General features: G+C 36.5%; 1 protein-coding gene across 1 annotated transcript; it reads right to left on the bottom strand.

The window, feature by feature from the left end:
• Nucleotides 1-1,220: 1,220 nt before the first annotated feature.
• On the bottom strand, nt 1,221-2,540 carry LOC308251231 (solute carrier family 25 member 3-like). Its single transcript, XM_080674378.1, has one exon. The coding sequence runs from the start codon at nt 2,486-2,488 to the stop codon at nt 1,403-1,405; it is 1,086 nt and encodes a 361-aa protein (XP_080530504.1). The 5' UTR covers nt 2,489-2,540; the 3' UTR covers nt 1,221-1,402.
• Between the last annotated feature and the right edge of the window lie 21,043 nt (nt 2,541-23,583).

The following is a 23,583-nucleotide window of genomic DNA, read 5'->3' as shown; positions in this document are numbered from 1 at the left end:
GAACCAAACCGGTTAGGGCATTAGTTTGTCTTTAAACAATGTAAAGTGTTAAGATTGAAAAATTATTATCCAAGATTGGAATGGGTTAATTAAAAGAAGACCTATTTGGGTGATAAGAGAAATCTCAATATGAATGACTCCACAATGCAGGTATTAAATTTTAAAAACTGTTTATTCTAATGTGTGGAATCCAAGAATATATATGTATATGCTTATGTATGACATATATTAATATATAGTAGAGAATACATATATGTATATATATATGCATGTATGTGTGTGTATATATATATAGAGAGCAACAGAGAGAGAAAGAGAGAGCAGACAGAAATATAAGAGAATATGCATTTGCACAAGGGATCAGAATAAAAAACTGAGGATAGACAAAATGACTTAGATTGGTACAATGAGCAAGAGAGAGGTGTTTACTTGGGCCACCTCTAGGTGCCTAGTTATTTTAACCACAAGAAATATTTTTAGATTCCTACTTTGTAACAGGTGAGTAAAATAGACACATTCTCTGCTTTAATGGGGCTTACATATTATTAGAATCAACAATTAAACAAGTGATAATAAGTACGTTGGTTTGGGTGTATGGTGGCTGCCTTCTAAATGCTCACCACTTACGCCTGTAATTAGAGGTAATGAACAACCCCTCTGTTTCAGACAAATAATTGTAATTACACTTGCCTAAAGCTTTCCAAAATATTTAGCAATTTACTTTGTTTTGCCTCTTTTGTCAGGAGCCTCTCTTCAGTTAGAAAAAGAGAATATTCCCTCAGTGGGCAAAAATAATTCCTTAAGGGGAATCCACAAAATGGGCTTTAATGACTAAGGCTATGAAATTGGTCAACTAACATAACTTAAATACTTGTCAGAGCCAAATTATCTCAGCGATTTAGACTAGTGTATATGTTTGACCTCTCAGGAAACATCCAATCCCATACCGTCGTTATGAGAATGAAAATGAAAACCTGTTTAGCATTTGGAGGATGTCAGATCACTAACTCACATGTGTAGACTATCTTTTCAGTTGTTGCTCTGGTTTGTAACTGAGCATGAGGAGAAACTGAGAAAAAGTTACGGTAGTTCAAATGGGACCTAATAGAAACTGAATATTTTGTGTTATGATTCCTAAACATGCTCAAAGTGACCACGCAGCCAGGTCTCTGCTGCTGCTGCTGCTGCTGCTGCTATTCTTTTTTTTTTTTTTTTTTTTTTTCATGACCAGGTGGATTTATTTCAACAGCAAATTTGAAACTCGTGCCTTAAGCAAGAGTACTACAGTAATTATATCAGGAATAGACCATTTCCTACACACTGTCAAATATATAAAAGTTCCTTTTGCACTTCCGTCAACACTGACCAAAAGCAGATTCAGTCCATATGTGCATCGATCTATCTACTCAGTTAACCCAAGCTTCCTCTTCAGAGACTCTGGCATCTCAGGTGGAGGAGGGCGAGGGAGCCTGAAGTAGACCTTCACGGAGTCATAGATGAACCACTGTAGTGCAGTCAGAGTGCCGATCATGATGATACAAGCAAAGAGTCCCTTCCACACACCTTTAAATCCAAGTCTCTGGAGGACCTGAGTAGCAGTGCTACCCTTCTCTTTATTCAACACAGACACCACAGAATCAGCAGGGTGAGAAACAATTGCACAGAAGACTCCAGCTATGTAACCTGCCACAAATGTTACAACCAGCTGCTCTCCCTTGGTACATTCACTTCGGGGCTTAGGAACCACAAACTTGTACAATGCTTCAACAGTACATTCAAAGCAGGCGAACTTCATCATAGTGTATGGTATCTGTCTCATCCACAGAGGAGCAACCCCCTTGGAGAATGCATTTAAGCCTTCTTCCTTGTACATTTTGGGAGCTGCATCCCTTAGAGTGTTGGCATAACCTGGTTGGGTTTGAATTCGAACCTTAGCAGCTTCCATAGGAGCCAGGGCAATGTCAGCAAAGAATTCTGCACTGGCAGAGGCGGCCAAATACAGTGATGTGCGCCAGAGATAGGTGTTTTCCTCTCCAAGCACGTTGCTATACAAGACTTTGAAGACTTCATAAAAGCCAAATTTGCAGAGCCCCTGCATAGAGTAGCCAATGAAAGTTGGAGCCCATCCTTTAGCCAAACCACGAACACCATCCTCTTTAAGTGTAACTGAGAATCCATTAAATATGCCTTTATACTTCTCGGGGTCCACCTGCATTCGGCATTTCACTAAATCCAGAGGAACGACGGCGGTGTGTGTGATACCACAACTTAAGACCCCACCAAAGCCACACAGTGCATAAAACTTCATGGAGCCATATTCACAACTGTACTCTTCCACAGCGGCGGCTGCCAGGTTGCGGGAGCGGCGGGGCGGGCCCGGGGGCCCGGAGGGGCTGCTGGAGGGACCCGCGAGGCCATCGTACACTAGCTGCAGGTGTGGCGCATTGAAGGGGTTCGCCCGCGCCAGGTGCGCCACAGACGAGAACATCTTTTCCTTAAGATGGCGAACACACCGGCGCTCCGCGGAAACGCAGCGGCTCACAGAGCGCTGCTGTTCTTATTACAGATTAAGAAGCCCCTTATATGTGTCACTTATCGTTAAGGCAAGTTCATCCTAGCAGTGCACCAGCCAGTGGGAAGCTACAGGGGACCTGGCTTCTCCAGTGACAGCCTACAGAGGTTTGGGTGCACAACATGAAAGTATAGGTGCATTAATGGCCAACAGGGACACCGGCCAATGGAAGATGCATTTCGGCAAGAAGCTTTGGGAAAAATTATTTCCCCTCCCTCACCCTTTTAAGACCTATTACTCCATATGGTCTCCCTAATGATTTACAGGGAAACTAACTATTTGGTTATTTCTGGGGGTGGGGGATTTCTTAAGATTGCATTTCTTTGAAGTCCCATTTAGTTTGGTGAAGACTTTACCTAGTTTGCTTTATTAATAAAATATGTCACACCAATTTCCCCATAACTAAGTCTACCCTCGTGTTTACTATTCATTTATTTTATTTAAAACTATGCATAGAGTGCCTACCATGTGCTACCATAACTATTCAGAATGTAGCACCAAAAGTAACTGAAAAAGTTTTACCCTCATAGAGCTTACATTCTCATGTTAGAGAGTAAAATAAACAAAGAAATACATACACATTTGTTTAGTAATAGCAGGTAGCAGTAAGTGATGTGAAGAAAAATAAGGCAAGGGTGCGGAGGAATGTATTGACTAGGGGAGATTTCTTCAAGGATATGACACTTGACCATAAATCTGAATGAAATGAGGGAGTAGCTAAATAAATATCTAAGGAAAAAGAAGAGGAAAGAGCTAAAGCAAAGGGCCTATGGCAGGTGCACTCCTGGTGTTTTCACAAAATAGTGAGTTTAGTGAATCTAGGAAAGGAATTGATCTTGATTTTCTCATTTAAGATTGTAAATTATCCTCTAAGGACAAAAAAAGAGACAATACAATAATAGCATGTTTTCCACACAATGAAGAGATAGTATGGATAAATAGTTGACCATACTTGGTGACTGAGAGAAAGTGGTAGATGAGACAAAGGAGGTATCAAGACAGACTCCAATTTTCTAGGAGCTATTTTCCAAAAAATTAGGAGCATGAAACCCTAATTCTCTAAAAGATGAAATTTCAAATATGGCACAGATTTTGGATAGAGTATATGTTCACATTGGGAGAATGGCAATAGCTAAACATTAATAGAAGGCAGGAGAAAAGAAAGAAAGTGTGGTCAACCATGTTAAAAGGACAGGTGATAAAAAGCTTGAAGGTAGCAACTGCATTTCCTAAGTAGGACATTTTTTGGTAACATGGGAAGAAGTATTTCAATGGAGTAGTGAAATAAAATTTATGACTTCAGTGAATCTAACATAGTATGCAAAATATGCATTGCTTTCTTAGCAAAGGGGTTTAAATGGTAAGCAAAAAATGTATGTTCTAGATACTTTGTTTTCAATTAATATTATAGTTTTGAAATTATGTTTTAAAAAGAGATCGTATAGATATGAAGATAAAGATATGGATAAGAATAAATAAGGAAAAAGTCCCTGAGGATATAGGAAATTATGGAAATTATTTTAAATATTAGGGGAGTGAAAAGAAGGAAGCAACCTCTGTCTGAGAGAGTTAACACATGCTTCATGGGTAACTATCCTGTGCTATGTCCTATGTTTTTAAATACTTAGTCACTTGAAACATAGTCAAGTATATGTGCCTTTTCTTCCTTTTCATATAAAGATGTGAAATACTACCAGGGAAGGGTCTGTCTTCTGTCATCCTTTGTATAGTATATCCAATTCAGCTTTATCTTGCCTAAACATATCTATGTATGGAATAATGAGAGAATGGAAGAACCATGAATGATTTAAAACTTCTCTGCTTGTAAGTTCTACCCAATAAGTTATTTTCTATTTAAAGATCACATTGCTAGCTGTATATGTATCTGAGTTCATTTTGCTCAACCATATTAAAGGTTTACTAATGACAAAAAGATTAAATTGCAGAAGGGCACTAAATTGAAGAAGGTAAAAAGAAAAGGTAATGTTATTTGTTTATAGGATGGGCAAAATGTGAGTATACTTTTAGACTTTTATATAACTAGGCTTTTCTAAAAAATACACTGTAGGCCAATTCATTCATTAAACTACTACTGCTTTAGTAAATTCAGAGTAAAACTATTGTGTTTGCAGGAAGATCTTCTTCAAGAGCATTTTCTCTCTGTGTTTCATTTTTAACAAGGGTACCTACACAATATATGAGTTTCCTCTGAACAAAAGTACCTTGAGCAAAAAAATGAGGCAATGGTGGGTTAAACTAATTTCATTGTCTTAAAATTTTCAAAGCATCGGTGTTGACTTTAAAACACATGTGCATATTACTTGATAACCTCATCAATATAAAAAGTCTAATTTTCCTCCCTTAAATTTGAACTGGCCTGAGCAACTCAATTCTAACCAGTAGTATGAGGGGGAAGTGATACTGACTGATGTCTTCTAGGTCATAAAAGGCCACTGGCTCTCTCTTTCTACTATTAGGATGGTCTTCCTTGAAAGACAGCCACCATAAACTACAGGAGCCAAGCAGCCACATGGGAAGTCCATGCGTTGGTGTTCCAGCAGCAGTTCCAGCTGAGGTTGCAGCTGACAACCAGATGAACTGCAGGACTTATCATCAAATGAGAGTAAAAATAATTCTAGCCTTCAACCTTGGCCCAGACTCTGATGATGCCCACCCAGTAAGCTGTTCCTATGAAACCTTTCATGCATTGCAAATTCACAAACAAAATCAATTTGTCATAGTTTTAAGCATTGAATTTTGGAGTGTCTTGTCACGCAGCAATAGATATTGCAATGATCTTTTATTAACTAACCGAAAGGAATTTTAGAGACAGGATAGGCAGTTTTAGGAAAAAGGGAGTCCATGGGAGAGGAATGCATATGTGATGGCTCCAATGCATATCTTACTTTCACAGAGGATAGAGAAGTCACAACATAGGGGGAGAGGTGGAGGGAGGCACCAGGTGGGCTTTGGGCTTTAAAACTGATACCCTGCAAAAGAATGACCAATTAGGAAAACACAGGGTTATAAAATGGGGAAGGAGTCCAATTAGAAGGAGCATAGATAGACAAAGAATGTCCAGCCTTTAAAACCCTTAAAAAAAAGGGAGCTTAGTTGGTTACCCCCTACGTGGGAGTTTGTATTTGCTTTCAATAAATTTCCATACTTTTACTAACAAGTCCTTTTAGTCCGAGAATTTTATTCTTCAAACTTTGTGAGGCAAGAACCCACAAGGAAAATCTGTGCCCCAAATCCCACATTACAACACAATGGACTTCATAAAAGGAACACACTATTTTTATGTTTTTGAAATTATTTTTTCATGGATCCCTTCTCTATAAGCATTACACAGGAGAAGTGTACATCAGACCCACTTTGAGAGAAGTTTAGCATCAGTCTTTGCCTTTCTCTGAAATGTTTGGAATATTCATTACTTTCATTTTTTTAGTTTCAACTTAGTGTTATTTAGAGTATGTCTATGATTATTATGTCTATGATTTTTGTACATATTGCATCCTTCAAAGGGGTTATCACTTCCATTGCACTGACTATATATTTTTTCTTTTTTATATCAGAATTAAATATGGAGTAGAAGTTGCCCTAATTTATTTTGATTTCCGAGAGAAGAATTTGTGGTCAAAATAATTCAAGAATTGCTCAGACACTGTATTTTAAGCAGTTCCTCAATGGAGCTGGCTATTTGAAGGACCTCCATGAAATTTTGTCTCCTATTAAAAACCATCTTTTTCTACCAATATTAAAGCATATAGTACCTTTCCTTATTGATGTCATTTCAGTCTTATTCTCTCGGTTATCAGCAAGTTTCTACCCTCACATTTATGTATTTCCATGAAGGTATATGCTTTCAGGAAATACATTTTTTTTTTATTCTTCCTTTGCTCTTACGAAGTCTATTTCTTTTGAACATGAAATACCAATGGTATATTGTCATTTTCCAAACTCAATGTCCACTTCACAAAACCACAGTGATAGCAATAAGATTGCATGTATACTGTCCTATTTTAGAGTCTCAAATGAAGTTTACTTATTATCCATCCTTTGTGTGTTTGTTTCTACTAGTAGATACTGAACCCATAAATATACTGAAATGAGAAGCATTTTAAGCCATGGTCCTGAAACCCAATTTTAACTCAAGCATGACATTTTCAAATACAGATAGCTCCTTGGAGATTTTACTTTCTCTTCTGTAGTCCCAAAGCTCTAGGATAATGTGTTATAAAATTGATATAATATAAAATTTTATGTGATTTATTGGGTTTCTAGATTTAAGATTCAGAATACTAAAAAGAACACTACTTATTAGTTTCATGTTTTTCTTTTTTTGCATGTTCATATTCTTATCTATAATCAAAAGTTGTAATTACATGATTTTAACAATTTTTATATCTATGCAAATTCTTTAATGGATGCATATGCAATCTCTCCTAAAAGATCATCAAACTTAGGCAAAACAACCTTGTATTAATAACAGAGCCACCCTTTGTCCCTTTGTCTCCATGCTGTTTTTTGTTTGTTTGTTTTTGTAGAGCATCTATGAATGAAATAACAGCATAGCCTGAAGAGACCTGTAACTTACTTTGTTATAATCTAGAGTCAATTAAATTGTTTTATAATTCAATAAATAATTAGCTGAATGGATGGGTGAAAGGGTAAATATAATGAAACACATATAGTAGCCCAAAATGATAATTCAACATTATTCTTGTGTAAATTTCTAAAGAACATTTTTTCCAGAGGTTTTTCTGAATATAAGAAAATTCATTAGTGCAAGAAATATTTATTGGTTTCCTATTCTAACAGTTTTAGGCAGAGGAATTAGAATAGGAAATAGGAAAAAATATTTTTAAACCCTGTCATTCTTAGAATACTTTCCAGAAAGAGATATAGAGCTTATGTGTATAAATGAGGAAACAACATAATTTTAGGAAATATTAAGTGCTAAGAGAGAAAAAAAGATAAAGAATTAGCAAAATTAGGTAAAGAGTTAGTAAATGATCAGGACCTAGCTTAGCAGTTGTACACAGGGTGGTAAGAGACACAGAATAGTGAGATGATAAATAAAATGATATTTGAATTTTCTTGAGAAAAATGTGTGAAACCAAGCCATGCAAAGACATGGAAGAATAGCATTAATAGGTGAGAAAAAAATTTATTCGAAAGACTCAGATATTGAATACAAGCAATATTGTAAATACTGAAGAGACCTAAGGAAAGCTAATTTGGCTGCAGAAATAAAAGCCAGGAAAATACTTAAAGCACATCATAAAATTGTGCACAGAGCTTGGAATCAGAAGGTCTCTATTAAATCTTGGCACCACTGTTGCATGACCATAGGTCCCTCTGAGCTCAATTCTTTAATATGTCAACTGGAACTAAGCACACCTGCCTCAAATCATCATTGTGAGTATTGAATGATGAATACATTGAAAGACCTCAGAACACATGTATCCTCTACTGCTGCACTGGGGGCAGATGAAGACAGCTTTAGGCAGGATGAGATTCTATCTCACCTTGTAGGCCATATAAAAAGTTTGGATTTTATTCTCAATGTGATAAGAACATTAGAGAATTACAAGCAGGTGACAAGTATGAACTGATTTATATTTTGAAAAATAAAAATTTGGCCCTAGCCAGTTTGGCTCAGTGGATAGAGCATTGGCCTTCGGACCAAAGGATGCCAGGTTCAATTCCAGTCAAGGGCACATACCTTGGTTGCAGGCTCCTCCCTGGCCTGGGCCCTGGTCAGGGCTCATGCAGGAGGCAACCAATCAATGTGTTTCTCTCATATTGATGTTTCTCTTATATTGATGTTTCTCTCTGTCTTTCCCTCTCTCTTACACTCTCCCTAAAAATCTGTGGGAAAATATTCTCGAGCGAGGATTAACAAAAAATAAAAATAAGTAAATAAAAATTTGTCAAGTGTGGGTTGGAGCATGAATAGAAGCAAGGAGGCCAGTTAGAAGACTTTTGATAATTTCAACTTAAAGGAGGAGGGGTTGTGCTACAGCAAAATTAAAGTACACTTTTAGTTTTGGTTTGATTGACCATAAATTGCCTCCAGGTCTAAAAAATCTCTTAGGGTTGGGACCAGATGTTATGAGACATTGGAAAACTTCCAATCTTTAAAGTATAAGAAAGATACCTTGATTTTAGTCCTACATCTACAGTTTTAACTTGAGTGAGTCATTTGATATCTTTAAAATTTTACATAAAATCGGTCACTAAACTTGATAATAATGGAGATTACTTCTTGTTCTATAAACTTACAATAAATTTTATATGGAGATTTAAAAATGTAATTTAATATGGAAAAGGAAATAAAATGCTACATACTATATTAAAAACTTTTAACTTGTCCACTTAAATTATCTCTTATTTCAAATGAATTTTTTATGTGTGAAATAAAAACATTTTATTCAAATAATTATTTTTAATAACCTAAATTTTTTCACTTTTAATAAAGCATGCATAATTCCTTAATTTTAGGGTCATGGATTAGGATAAGATACTAAACATTTCTAAAATTTGCATTTAATAAATTGCTCAATTATTTTCAGAACTATATATGATCATGTCTAAATATATCTTCAGACTAAAATCATCAGGATTTCACTAAAATATCTATTTAAATTTATTCCTGTAGACCACAGTCTCTCACTAGCATTTATTCTACCTCTGCTTCTCTTGTGTCAGCTATTCCACTCTTTCTTCTTTTCCATTTAGTTTCCCATCTCTTGAATATCCCTGTCTATAGCTAAATACCAACCCTTCTATATCAATTAATTCCCTCTTGCTTTTTCTCATGCTTGTTGAGCATTAGGGCACTTTATGGAAACAAATAGTCTTAAAAGTAATAAAAGCAATTAAAGAACGCCTATGTCTTAGAGTTATAATTCCTTCTGAGGCTTTAAATTTCCTGGTTATTTTTATTAAAACTTAATATTAAGAATATTTTTCAGCCCTGACTGGTTTGGCTCAGTGGATAGAGCATTGGCCTGTGGACTGAAAGGTCCCAGGTTCGATTCCGGTCAAGGGCATGTACCTTGGTTGCGGGCACATACCCAGTAGGGAGTGTGCAGGAGGCAGCTGATCAGTGTTTCTCTCTCATTGATGTTTCTGACTCTCTATCCCTCTCGCTTCCTTTCTGTAAAAAATAATTAAAATATATTTAAAAATTAAAAAAAAAGAATATTTTTTACAAAAATATAGCCATTTTTATTTGCTATATGTTTCATACTTTATGGTTTTTTTTTAAAATATATTTTATTGATTTGTTACCGAGAGGAAGGAAGAGGGATAGAGAGTTAGAAACATAGATGGGAGAGAAACATTGATCAGCTGTCTCTTGCACACCTCCTACTGGGGATATGCCCCCAACCAAGGTACATGCCCTTGACCGGAATGGAACCTGGGACCCTTCAGTCCGCAGGCCGACGCTCTATCCACGGAGCCAAACCGGTCAGAGCCATACTTTATGTTTTACCAAATGATAACATTAAAAAATGTAGCTATAAAACTTTTAGGCATAGACACTGATTATTTAAACTATTATGTTGTCTGTGAACATTTAATAAAGGAAACTAGTATTAGGTTAAATTAATCTGTGTAATATTTACTTAATAGTAATTTTCCCGACATAAAATACAGAATTCATTTTCTTCCAATAATATCACACATGTTGATGGGTGTTAGAAAGTATAAAATAGTGAGCTTTTTTTGGATCTAATGTACATTTCACATCTTTCCTGTTTTATCATTTTTACCCTTTATACAGAAAAAAATGTTAACTATATCAGTAGTTTTTAATTATTATCAAGTACATTTTTACAGGAATATTCTTGATCTTTTGATCATATATTTAACCAAAAGTGTTCTTGGAGAAAATACAAGATACTGATTCAGGTTATTTTATTGATCAGGATGCAAGGGTGATTCCTTTCCCAGGCTCTTGTCCATATGGATTCGAAGAATGAAGCCATGGACAAAAGGTGGTAGGTGAGAAGTACAGAAACTTTATTGCAAGCAGATACTATCTCTAAAACTATAATCCTAAATTCCTAAGACTCTGTCCCTCCTGGCACACAGGGACATAGGAGTCCCCTAAGAAGGGTGGTTGCTGCTTTCTTTGTCTTGAGGCATTATATAGGCTGTAGTTCTTTGTCTAAACATGACCTTTTCTAATTGGACTCTTCCTGAACTTAGGATCCCCGTGCTTTCCTCATTGGTCACACTGCTAAGGCCAAAGCCTAAGTGGTGCCCCCCCTCCTTTCCCCTTATTCTGTGTCTTTTCTTTGTCCTTTACATATTCATCTTATTTGTTCAAATTGGAGTTACTTTTGATCTTTCTTATGGTACCTAGCAACCATATCATGCCAAGCCTTGAAACTGAAACTGCTGGCTTCTCTGCTCAAAAGAGTAAAGTGGCCTCTTTTCTTTTCTTTTCTCTTTTTTTCTCTTGGCCAGAGATTTATTACCCCAACTGCTCAGGCTAAAGATATCTCTGTCTTTGGTTTATGGCTGTTTTAATTCCTTAGGCCAAGATGCCTCCATCCTCTCTGGACCCCCTCCCTTTCTGTCTTAAGCTAGCTAGTTAACCCTTTTTAATACCATCAACACTTAAAAATGACTGCAAAATAAAATTTATGAGAAAAAAAGGGATAAGCTTAGTTTCAAAAACATTTCAAAAGTTCTTTGAATATCATGAGAATAAGTGTTTTTGATAATGAAAAGATGGAAAAGAAACAATTCATTTTTAAAGTGCTTCTGAGCTAAAATAATACCATTACTATAATACTCCATAGAATATTTGAATTTCTATGTTCTCTGAAATTTCAATACAGTGAAGAAAAATCACTTAAATGGAGTCTATTATCATGTTGTCTTAAATATGATGAGGCAATTTTGCTCCTTACCAGAATAGAATATTTCTGTGTGTATTACCATGTGTTATAATAAAGGGTTATGAGTACCCTATCACTTTTTCATATTTTCTTTCTTTGTTAAATTAGACTATAATATAACCAGGTAAGAGAAGAGGAGGCTCCAATGCAATTTTGTTCACTGCTAAAACAAAGGCATCCAGTTCTTCCTTGTTTCAGTGGTGGGAAGATATGGGAGAACAGTAGAGGAATGTTTGCTGGGCTAAAGAAAGTTTGGGGGCGGGGGAAATGGAGCCAGGTCTTATCTACATGACTTATAAAATATTCTCCACTCAATGTTTTGAAAAATTGGCTTTAGAGGTCCGCCTGTTTTGGAAATAAAGGAAAAACAGTTGAGATTACATGTTTGGTGCCTCTTTTATCTCATTTCTCATGAAGATTCTTAAAAAATTCTCTTCCATAATTTAGTTATCAAGTTAACTTGTAACTGTTTAACAGAGTAGCATCTATAAGGTAATCACTTATGGTTCATGATGTATGAGGGAAGCTTGCTTTCAAGTTGTAATAATATTTAAGCTAATTAAAGACTGGAGATTAATCTATTGAAAACCATAACTCTTACTTATGCTCATTCTCCAAAGATGTCAAATTACAAGTATCTAGCAGTTTGGTAGGTAGTCTTTTAAATCAAAACAATTATTATCCAAAACACAGAAAATATATGAAAATGAAATACTCCCGAACAGTGCACTTCCTTAAGTTGGTACTTAGTTTTACCTTTATAGTGAAATTCTCTGAGGAGAGTATAAATGAAAGGTTTGAACATGTATTCACGTGGAGATAAAGACCTGTAGGTTCATTTAGGGTAAAGAAAATGGGAAAACATTTTACTTTTAAATTGATGTTTCATAAGTTGCCACCTTTGCTTGAATAGAAATTACTAAAACATTTACAGCATAAGCTTACACTAAGGTGCACGTTTCAGAGTATATTTTGAACTAAAACAGGGAAAAAGTTACTGTATTATTCTTCAATTTCTGTCACAAAACTGTGTATAAGCAAATATCTAAGGTCTAAAGCCTTCTTATAGACTATAAGATTTAGAAAAATATATGTATAAGTAATCCTTGTTCAACTCTGTCAAAGAAAAAAATATTCCCAGATACAGTTAAACAGGCAAGAAAGGCTTCAGTTCAAGGCTATTACAATAGGTGAGAGAAGTCAGATGCAGTTTGAGCTTCACTCCACTGAGACAAAGTTCATGAGAGTTTTTACCAGTAAGAGCCGCTACAGGAGGGATCTAGGTCATCTGTGTTTTCTAAATGGCCTAACCCAAGGGAAAATTAAGCTGCCTCTTATCTTCTTGACAGGAGGCAGTTTTACAACTTGGAGCAAGGGGCCCACAAAAGTGAGGCTCCTACCAATCACAGAGCCTTGAGGTGCTAGCTGCCTTGGTAATTACATTTCAAAGTGTCCTTGAGGAAGACATCCATGGGTTATAAAACTGGCAAGGAACTTTTCCAAAAGATTTACATCTCAAAGGGGCAGAAAAAGAATTGGAAATTTTCTAAGTCCAATTCTCTAAGAAAAAGGAGGTAATGGCCTAAGTCAGAGAGGAGCCTGTCTAAAGTTTAATCAAGGCAAATGTTTAGCTCATCTTGGTCAGCATGCACACATGAATGCACGTACATGTTACCATGTACTAGCAAAATAATGGTAAGGATTAAAAAGTGAGATAAAAGTGCTTCAAGAGCCAAGAGAAAAGTTGTCTTTTGTTAACCAATTATTTCTATTGTCATAGAAGTTGCAGAACATAAAATCAACACACAGAAATGAATGGCATTTCTATATACTAACAACAAAATATCTCTGGGAAAAAAAAATTAAGAAACTATCTTATTCACAATAGTATCAAAAATAGTAAAATACATATTTAACCAAGGGGTTGAAAGATCTGTTCAATGAAAACTACAAGAAGTGATAAAAAAAATTGAAGACAAATTGAAAGATATCCTATGTTCATGGATTAACATAAAAATGAACATTCTCATGGTTAAGAATTAACATTATTAAAATGTCCATACTACCTAAGCCATCTATAGATTCAATGTAATCCTTATCAAAATTTCAATTACATTTTTTACAGAAATGGAAAAAATAATCCTAATATTTGTATGGAACCATAAAAGACCTCAAATAGCCAAAAGCAATAATAAGAAGAAACCTAGAGGTATCACACTCTCTGATTTCCAACTATATTACAAAACTATAGTAATTAAAACACAAAGAAAAATGAAAATAATACTGGTATAAAATTAGACAAACAAATAAAACAGAATTAAGAGCCCAGAAATAACCCCTGCATGTACAGTCAAGTATCATTTGACAAGGAAATCAAGAAAACATAGAAGAAGCTCCTTGACTTTGGTCTTGGCAATTATTTTTTGGATATAACACCGAAAGTACAAGCAACAAAGCAAAAATCAACATGTGAGACTTTAAAGTTCTTTAAATCCTCTAAGTAATGTGTGTTAGATAGAAATTAGGAAAACCATTGCTAAATTGCTGGTTCATTTGCCTGAACAGTCAATTTTTGCTATTAATAGACAGTGTTCCAGGTATTGAAAGCCTTTAAAAATCAATGAATATTGTTCCTGTGTTATCACCAGGCTTCAGACCACATAGCACTACATCACAGATTTTCAATAAGGTGGTAATTGTGGACAAAATTGCAATGACAATATGCTCAGTAGTAATGTATTTTCATAATGTCTACGCTCACTGAGAATTGTTTCAAGCTCCATTTTTTAAGGTATGGCTGAGAAATAGGAAATTATGGGTTGGAGTAAATAGACTGTTAAGATTTTATGATAATAATCAGCCTTGTTCCTTTTAAGGGACAGAGATTTGTCAATATTAAAAATTCCATTAGCCAGGAGAACCTGATTATCTTTTGGGCATCTTATGGCTTGAGTAAGGAGTGTTTATTTTTGACTTTCTTTATGAAATGTGAATTGTGAAATGCGAATTGTGAAATGCGCTTATCTATATCATCATTGGAACTTATATAGCATGTGCGTCTTAGAAGGCACTAGACCCCTGTAAATTTTGTCAATTTATCTCTAGAAGGATGACATGGGCAAGCCAAAGATGGAAAGACTATCAGATATGGTAAGAAACATACTACAAATAATTATGTTCCCCATGCTTGGAAAAATATTGGATATATGAAAAAATTTAAGAAGTGTCTATTACTTGTGATTTTCTCAGGATCAGGCTTCTCTTTCCAATTATTAACTCTCCCTTTCCCTGATTTATTACTTAAACTCAAAATAAGCTTCTTGTTTTAAATCCATCTTATAAGCCATTGACAGTGTTGATTACTTATTTTTTCCTAAGCATTTTCTTTCACTCATTTTTCTGATAGAACCATATTGATTTTTCTCTTTAAACAGTAAATACTCCTCTTCCGCCTTTTAAGTCTTGACCTTGTTTATCAGGTTATTAAATGCTTATGTTCCTCAAGTTTAGGTCCTAGAACTTCTTTTTATTCTATTTACTATTATCAAGACATCAACATCTACCTATAGCACACATTATATAAATGTTTATCCCTAGCCCAGAACTTCCTATTAACACTAGACTCATATTATAACTTATTACTGGATATCTTCTCTTGAATGACTCTTAGGCAACTTACATTCTATTATTTCAACCATAAGTTTGTGATCTTACTTCCAAATCTCATCAATTCCAGTGATATTCACCTCACTAAGTGGAATCACACTTAGTACTGTCATTTGTCCATCTTTCTCTCCTCTTGCTAATTTTTTGTATTTGATTTATCACCAAATATTGCCAATATTATATCCAATATCTTGGCTCTATTTAGTTGATACCATTTCCACCAAATTCATCCTAGCCAATCTCTCTTCTGATTTATTAAAAGAGTCTCCACACTATTAACAGCCACATTTGCACTGTTCTTTCAAGCTCTTCTCTACAATGCAACCAATGCGATTATTCCAAATAATGCCAGTATCTTCCTTAAATCCCTTCAATGGCTCCCCAGTGGGGCTTATTCAGGAAAATAGAAAATAGCAGTAAGTATTTCAGAGATTTACTTGAGAAAACTTGCTATGTCCATGTTTGAAAGCAAAAAGAATAAAAATTGACATAATCCAGGGTCTAATCACTACAGGTAAAAGGCGTTGTTTTCAGCCTGGAGTAAACAAAAGGAAAAACTTAATATATAACAATTTAAGAGCCCTGCTTAAGCCTCTAAGTGGATGCTTTATTTAGCAGGTACGGAGTGGTAGTAGAGTTTTGAATCTCCCTGCTACTGCTGCTGCAATGCTGATGGAAACTAGAAAACAAGAAAAATCACATTGCCCCTCTTCCTACCTTCCAATCTCCCTCTCTATTCCTGAATGGAAGAATCTTAAGGCAGAATCTAATGGCAGAATCTAATCTGTAAATAGCAGGATTATGTCTTAGTTTGTTCTGACATCACAAGTAGCATAGATTGGGTGCTTTATAAACTAGAGAAATTTATTTCTTAATTCTGGAGGCTGGGAATTCCAAGCTCAAGTTGTGGAAAGATTCAGTGTCTGATAAAGGCATGCTTTCTGGTTTATAGACCATCACCTTCCCACTGTATCCTCACATGTTGGTAGGGTGAAAGAGCTCTCTGGTGTCTCTTTTATTAAGGCAGTAATCTGATTTACCTCCCCAAGTCCCCACCTCCAAAAGCTATAACATTGGGGGTTAGAATTTCAACACATGAATATTGGATAAGGGGACACAAATATTCAATCTATTGCATTCTTCTTCTAGTCCTTCAAAATGTATGTCCTTCTACATGTAAAATATAGCATTCCATTCCAATAGCCCCTAAAAAGAGTTAAGAAACTTGTTCCAGCATCAACTCAAAAGTCTTAACTCTATAATCTCATCTAAATATTACCTAAATCAGATATAGGCAAAATTCCTCTTTACCTGTGACCCCAATCAAATTATGTGCCTCTAAAATAAAATACTGGGACGAGCATAGGATTTACACTCCCATTGCATAATGGAGAAATAGGAAAGAATAAAGGAGTGACAGGTCCCAGGTAAGTCCAAAACCTAACTGAGCAAACAACATTAAACCTTAAGTGTCAAGAATAATTGTCTTTGGCTCAATGCTCTGCAGTCCAGACCTATTGGAATAGCCCCATAGTGGCTCTGTGCCTGGGCCCAACAGTACACTTTTTGCAAAGGCCCTAAGCCTACACCTCTGCCATGCAGCCCTGTTCCTTTAAATCTAGCTGTCAGCAGCCATGCTCCCATGTCTTGTGCCCTATGCACACCAGAGGAGATGGCATCATGCAGATTTCACCAAAGTTTTCTGTCTGCACTCTCTAGAGAGGCAGCCACTATGGCCCATGCCACTCTGGGGCTCAGTGGACCCAAAATCTGGGGCAGACAATGGGCATGGCACCAAAGTGTGGGGAGCGGAGTCTACAATGTGAGGTGGCAGCACAGGTGCCAATGTCTCCTCCTTTGAAACTGCTCTGCTCCTTCCCTCTGTGACCTCTTCACGCCTCTCCCTTCCACTTCTCTCCATCTTCAGAAAAACACAGAATCTGGGCTTGTGGAAGGAGATGATCTCTGAATTGCCTTCAGGGCCCTTCTTCCATTATCTTGGAGAATAGCTCCTGGCTTCTGTGGAGATGGCTGATCTAAACAATTCTCTTTTTTAATCTCTTTATCAAGGGAATTCTTGGCTACACCCTTAGTGTTCTCTCCACAACAGTGTTTCTCATTCTGTTCAATATGATAGTCTGAATGTTCTAAATCAGGGGTGGGCAAACTTTTTGACTCGAGGGCCACCATGGGTTCTTAAACTGGACCGGAGGGCCGGAACAAAAGCATGGATGGAGTGTTTGTGTGAACTAATATAAATTCAAAGTAAACATCATTACATAAAAGGGTATGGTCTCTTTTTTTATTTCAATCGTTTTATTCATTTCAAACATTTTAACAAGAAGAATGTAAACACTAATTATTATAATTTGAAACTTCAAAAAATGGAGGAATCATAGCACAATAACATACCTTATATTGAAGATGACAAAGGCAAAATAAAATTGCCTAACAAAGGAAAGGTACAAAAGCCTTTCAAATTAAACTTAAATAAAATAATTTAAAACTAAAACAAATAGAAAAGAACAAAATGTGTAAACAGTAAATTAAACATTTTCTTTAGTGCAACTTCCAAATTATGCCCGGGAGTAGATGTAGATGGCAATGTAGACTGGGTTGAAAGGTTTTTGGTCTTTAAAACATCAACTTCAGTGGGAACAGTGTTGTTGGTCTCCTTTTTAGCTAATGCTCTGCTACTGTGCTCTCCAGGGGCGTGTCTCCCTACATCACCACGATAACGTGTCTACGCATTCCCAGGGTGATGTCGGGGGACGGGTCCGCGGGCATTACAAGGAGCCTCTGGAAGATTGAGAGGTTGTTCCTTCTACTGAATGGGTGGATATAAATCCTCCCACTCAGAAGAAGGAGCTGCGGCCATGTTTCCCGACATTGCCATGTTAACATTGCTGCTGGTGAAGGAGCGGAGGGGAGAGCAAGAGAACCCTCCACTCTTTCGGCTCCGCAGGCCGGATAGAACAGCCGAATGGGCCGGATCTGGCCCGCGGGCCGTAGTTTGCCCACGGCTGTTCTAAATCTTTATGTTCTGCTTTCTTTGTCTTAACAGTTTGATCTTTAAGTCATTTCTTCTTGCCTTTTACAATAAGCAGTCAGGAGGAACTAGACTGCTCTTTCAACACTTTCCTTAGATGTTTCCTCTGCCAAATAGCCAATTTCATATCTTGCAAAGTTCTACCTCTACCTTCCATAAAACACTAGGACATGAACACAATTCAACCTCATTCTTTGTAACTTTATAACAGGAACCACCATTATTCCAGTTTCTAATAACATATTTCCCATTTCTGAGGCCTCAGCTGAATTGCTTTTATTGTTCAAATTTCTGCCAACACTTTGTTTAGGTATTTTGTTAGCCAGTGTCAACCCAATAAATTCAATTTAAGAGAGAGACAGAGAGAGAGAGACAGGGACAGAGAGAGAGATCCTCTACAAATTCAAAGACTAAAAAAAATTACTTCAGTATCTATACTAATACTAATAAAAGGGTAATATGCTAATTAGACCGGGAGACCTACTGGGAGACCTTCTGGACATCCTTCCAGACAAAGCCATGGTGGCTAGGCTGAGACAGAGGTAATTAGGGGTGATCAGACCGACAGGGGGGGCAGTTGGGGGCGAGCAGGCCAGTTGGGGGGGGGGGGGCAGTTGGCGGTGAGCTGGCTGGCAAGGGAGGGCAGTTGGGGGCGAGCAGGCTGGCAAGGGGCCAGTTGGGGGTGATAAGGCTGTTAGGGTGGGACAGTTGGGGGTGAGCAGGCTAGTGGGGTGAGCAGTTAGGGCTGATCAGGCCAGAAGGGGGTGCAATTGGGGGCAAGCAGGCCGGTGGGGGGGGGGCAGTTGGGGGTGATCAGGCTGGTAGGCAGGGTGATTAGGGGCATTCAGGCAGGCAGGCAGGCAGGTGAGCAGTTAGGAGCCAGCGGTCCCGGATTGCAAGAGGGATGTCTGACTGCCAGTTTAGGCCTGATCCCACCGGCAGATTGGAGAGGGTGCAGGCTGGGCTGAGGGACCCCCCCCCCCCCCCGCACCATGCATGAATTTTGTGCACCGGGTCACTGGTTTAAATATAAGATAGAAGCTTTCCTCTCCAGCTATCCTCTCTTCTTCTGAACTCTCACCAGAAAACACCTGCCACAGTCCATTTGTGGTAGACAGACAGACATGAGCAGAGCAAAGATGATGGGCCAGTTACAGAAGGTCACCAAGATGGAAAGCCCCAGGTGCCTACCAACAGACAATTGTAGGGTGGGACCTCATCCCTAGGGTGACCTTTCCTCCCCTAGTATATTGCTGGTCATTCCTGACCTTTCCTCACCAGAGATAAAATCTAGGCCTCAGTTGTATTTTAGCTCCAGGCCCATAAAAGCAGTAAAACCAGATAAGCAATGCCCAGGCTGACCTCAGGACCAGCTGCATTGACCAAGGACCTCCTGCCCTGGCACTGACCAATCAATTAGAGGAGACACCAACCCTGAAAAGACACACCTGGAAAACTACTGAATATTCTATTGAGGCTTTCCCCTGGGACCTCTCCTAAAATCTCCACCCTTGAAACCCTTAGGATGGAGGACCCAGCTCACTCTCCCTCCTGGGGAGCATGCCTGCTCCTTTCTGCTCAACATCCCCCGCCCCCCATCACCCCAGGTGCTTTATCTTCCTCACTTCTAAGCTCCAAAAGCCCTTCCTTTACCTCTTATTTCCTCAGCCCATTTCATCTACAAATTACTTCTTCTACCTCTGTACTTTCCTAAATAAATGTCCTTTTAGAATCTGAATCTTATTTCTGAATTCTTTCCTTAGCAGAACTCAAGTACAGAGGTTGCTGAACCCAAGTTGAGTATGACCCCATCAGTCTAACACCTGGTACCATTGCCAACACATTCACAGAAATTAGGCCTTTTCTAGCATTCACCTCAAAATTCTTCCAACCTCTACCCATTAGCCATTTCCAAAGCATCTTTCAGGTTTTTTAGTTACTTGTTATAGCAGTGGCCATTGCTGGTACCAATTTCTGTCTTAGCCTCTCCTGGCTGGTATAACAAAAATATCAGACTAGTTGGCTTATAAACAATGGAAATTTATCTCTCACAGTTTGAAGCTGGGAAATCCAAGAACAAGATGTGAGAAGATTCAGTGTCTGGTGAGAAGCTGCTTCCTGGCTCAAGGATAGCCATCTTCCCCCTGCGTGCTCATATGGTGAGAGGGGATGAGGGACCCCTCTATAGTCTTCTTTTATAAGGATGCTAATCCCATTCATGACAGCTCTACCCCCAAGACCATATGATCACCTCCCAAATTTCTTACCTCCAAATGCCAGCACATCGTGGGGTAGAATTTCAAAATATGTATTTGTTGGAGAGACAAATATTTAATGTACAGCAGACCCTGATGGGAGTTACTGAAGAGCATGATACTTTTCCTAAGAGTAAATAGTAAAAACTACTTATTGTAATTCTGAAAACAAAATTCAGTTATTAAAAATTTTGTGTGCTCACGCTGTGCACACACAAAAAAGAGAGTGATATTAGAACCTTGACCATCACCTATGAGTACCACAGGCACTGTCACCTTTGCCTCTTTTACCACTTATTTAAGTCATTCCTTCTCCATGTTAACTAAGGGTCAAGTTTGGAAATAGAGTCATATTACTTGCCCTGATATATTTTTAATACAATTAAATGATCACTTAGTGCCCTCTCATAAAATAAATTTGAACCCAATGCCTATATCTATGTCTTACTTTATGTAGTCTAGGAACTCATCTCCTTGCTCTGATTCTCATAGGGAAAATATAAAATTTATTTATTGAGGGGTAGTATAATCAATACATTTTTTTTTTTTGAGCTGTAGTTTAGTGATATGTGACATTTTTCATTAGTGGAAGCAGTGGTTAATATGATATAAAAATTAAATTGCTTTTGCCTAAAATTTTCCTTGATAGCATGAAAATTTAATTGGAGAAAATTTTAAGTAGGTAAAAGGCACATTTATGCTGGAAGATGATATAATTAATAATATTTTTCTCATTAGAAATCCAGGGGAAAATGTCATAATTATAGTATTAAAACCAATTTAAAGATGTTTCATTTAGTTATATTGCCAAAGTAAAAAAGAGATAGAAATTAATTTGTACTCAAAGCAAAAAGTGTCAGTAGGAAGGTTTGTCAAAAGGTGGTTTATGTCTTCAGGACTCAATCAAAATTTTAATGAAGAATTACAACAAGCTAAATCCACCTAAAGTAAAACACTTATTTAAGAATTTTAATACACTTCTTGAATGTATTATGATTATTTTTTAAAAAATTAAATTTTGTTTGAGCCATTAAGGAATCATTTGACAAAACAATTTTCAATACTGTCCCACATTTTTCCTTTGATTTTGCAAATTAGAAATATTTTCTTTTATTATAACTGAAAATATGTTCATCTCAATTCACATCAATTTTTTAAAAATATTAATGCTACTAAATCAATGATTATTTTAATTTTAGAGATGTGATTTAATCTCTCATGGCTCTAACAATCAGTGAAGCATTGAATTTCACAGTTACTTATATTCATAATATTATAGATAGATATTATTCCGATTTTTAAAAATTGATGAGTACTTTAAAACCTTAAAATTTGCTCACCTTGCTCTTGCTTATGTTTTAAAAGCCTAATTAAATATCTTAATTTTTAAAAATGAGATTCTAGAGGAAATGATTATAATTACATTTTTATGAATATATAGGGTGTCCCAAAAATGTATACACACATTTTGAATAATTATAAAGGCAGTGTCTATTCAAATACTTTTCATTTTCAAAATTGAACTATCAGCTGTTAAAGTGTGTATACATATTTTGGGGACACCTTGTATAAATGTACATCTGACATAAAGCAATAAATTAAACAAGATAAAATTTCAATGGTAGATTTAATGGTTTCATAACATGGAAAATTTTGGGACACTCATAATCAAAGTACTGGGCTCAGTCTGACCATTTGATTTAATATAAGAAGTAAATTTTCCTTTGTTCCAATGTAAAAACCACACGATTATTCCACATTTTGATATTTATGCTATTGTGGTTTCTTTTGTATAATTGCTTTTTTAGAAGATGACACTTAATTTGCATTTAAAAATTTATAAGACTGATTTTCGCTAAGTATGAGACATCTGCAGACTCTCTGCTGAGCCTGCTTCGTATGGCAAACCATCAGACTAGACATACATCTGGCATGTTTTATAATATAAACTGCTGCAAGAAGGAATGTGCATTTCTATTTTATAATGAAAAGGAAGTGTCTGAATGTCAACTAGCACACATAAAATATTACTATCTAAGTTCCCAGGCATGGGTTACCTGACATTAAATGTTTTACCAGCTAATTCTTATGAATTACTGATGTTCTCATCTTTTAGAAAATGGATCACATCACTGTAGTAATGAGCACCCTGCCTCTTCTGCTTATCATAGTTAATGTGTCATGAAAGAGTTTAGTTTAGGACTTGAAAAACAAGGAGCTCTGTTTATGTTCCATGGCTAAACAGAAGATAATAATCTAGGTCTAAAGGATAATGTTTAACAGGTTTATGGTCTCAACTAGGTATGTATGAAGCTATCCCTTCTCTTTCAGGTATTTCTTTGGAGGATTAATCATGATCTCTTCATTTTATCATTGGGAAGATGAGAATTTAACACGCTCCCAGGTTATCAAAAATCACATGTCTTCTCATAGTACAATTGATTTTAGACAGGCAGAGGTCAATGATTTTTAAAAGTTACCACTTTATAACCAGCTTTACATCTATTATTATTTATTACTAATAGTTATAACTGCAAATATTCTACTTAAAAATACCTTAAAAATTCTCATCTAAATAAAAGCTAAGTACCTAAATCTGATAGTGGATATTATGAATATTATACTTTCATTCTCTTTTTGGATTTTAACTCCAATTTACAATGCAGTAATAAGGCCAAGGCTTCAGGCATCACTGTCATCTGGATTACATTTAAGTAAGATGAAAACAATAGAGTATACAGGGATTTAATGATCCTCCTGCAATTTTAATAAGCAAGATTTTGTTATAATCCTAAAATTTCTTCAGGTACTTAATATTGGAAACAATTCAGTTTTTGCAGGTCTAGTATTCTTACTAGTCAAGTAATATTGGTTTCAAATATCCTGTCTTAAGAAAGCCATTTAATTGGGAATAAAGTAGCTCGTCAGCAGTTTGTCCATTTCTACTGGCAATAGAATTGTTTGTGATTATCAGCCAAGTGTTTATATGTGTTTCTAGGTTCCTGGGGTTCTAGGGATATGATGTCAGAAGCCAAAAAATACACTCAGAAAAATCTCTCCCTTCTACCTATTTGCTTCTACCTGTCTCTAAAATAATGAAAATTAGATTTGCCTTTTCTC

This window comes from Plecotus auritus (assembly GCF_963455305.1).
Source record: "Plecotus auritus genome assembly, chromosome: 6".
NCBI classification, from domain to species: Eukaryota; Metazoa; Chordata; class Mammalia; order Chiroptera; family Vespertilionidae; genus Plecotus; species Plecotus auritus.
This window is presented reverse-complemented; position numbering and strand designations above follow the sequence as displayed.

Coding starts and splice junctions, on each gene's coding strand:
- LOC308251231 (XM_080674378.1), bottom strand. CDS start 2,488: ATGTTCTCGTCTGTGGCGCACCTGGCGCGGGCGAACCCCTTCAATGCG.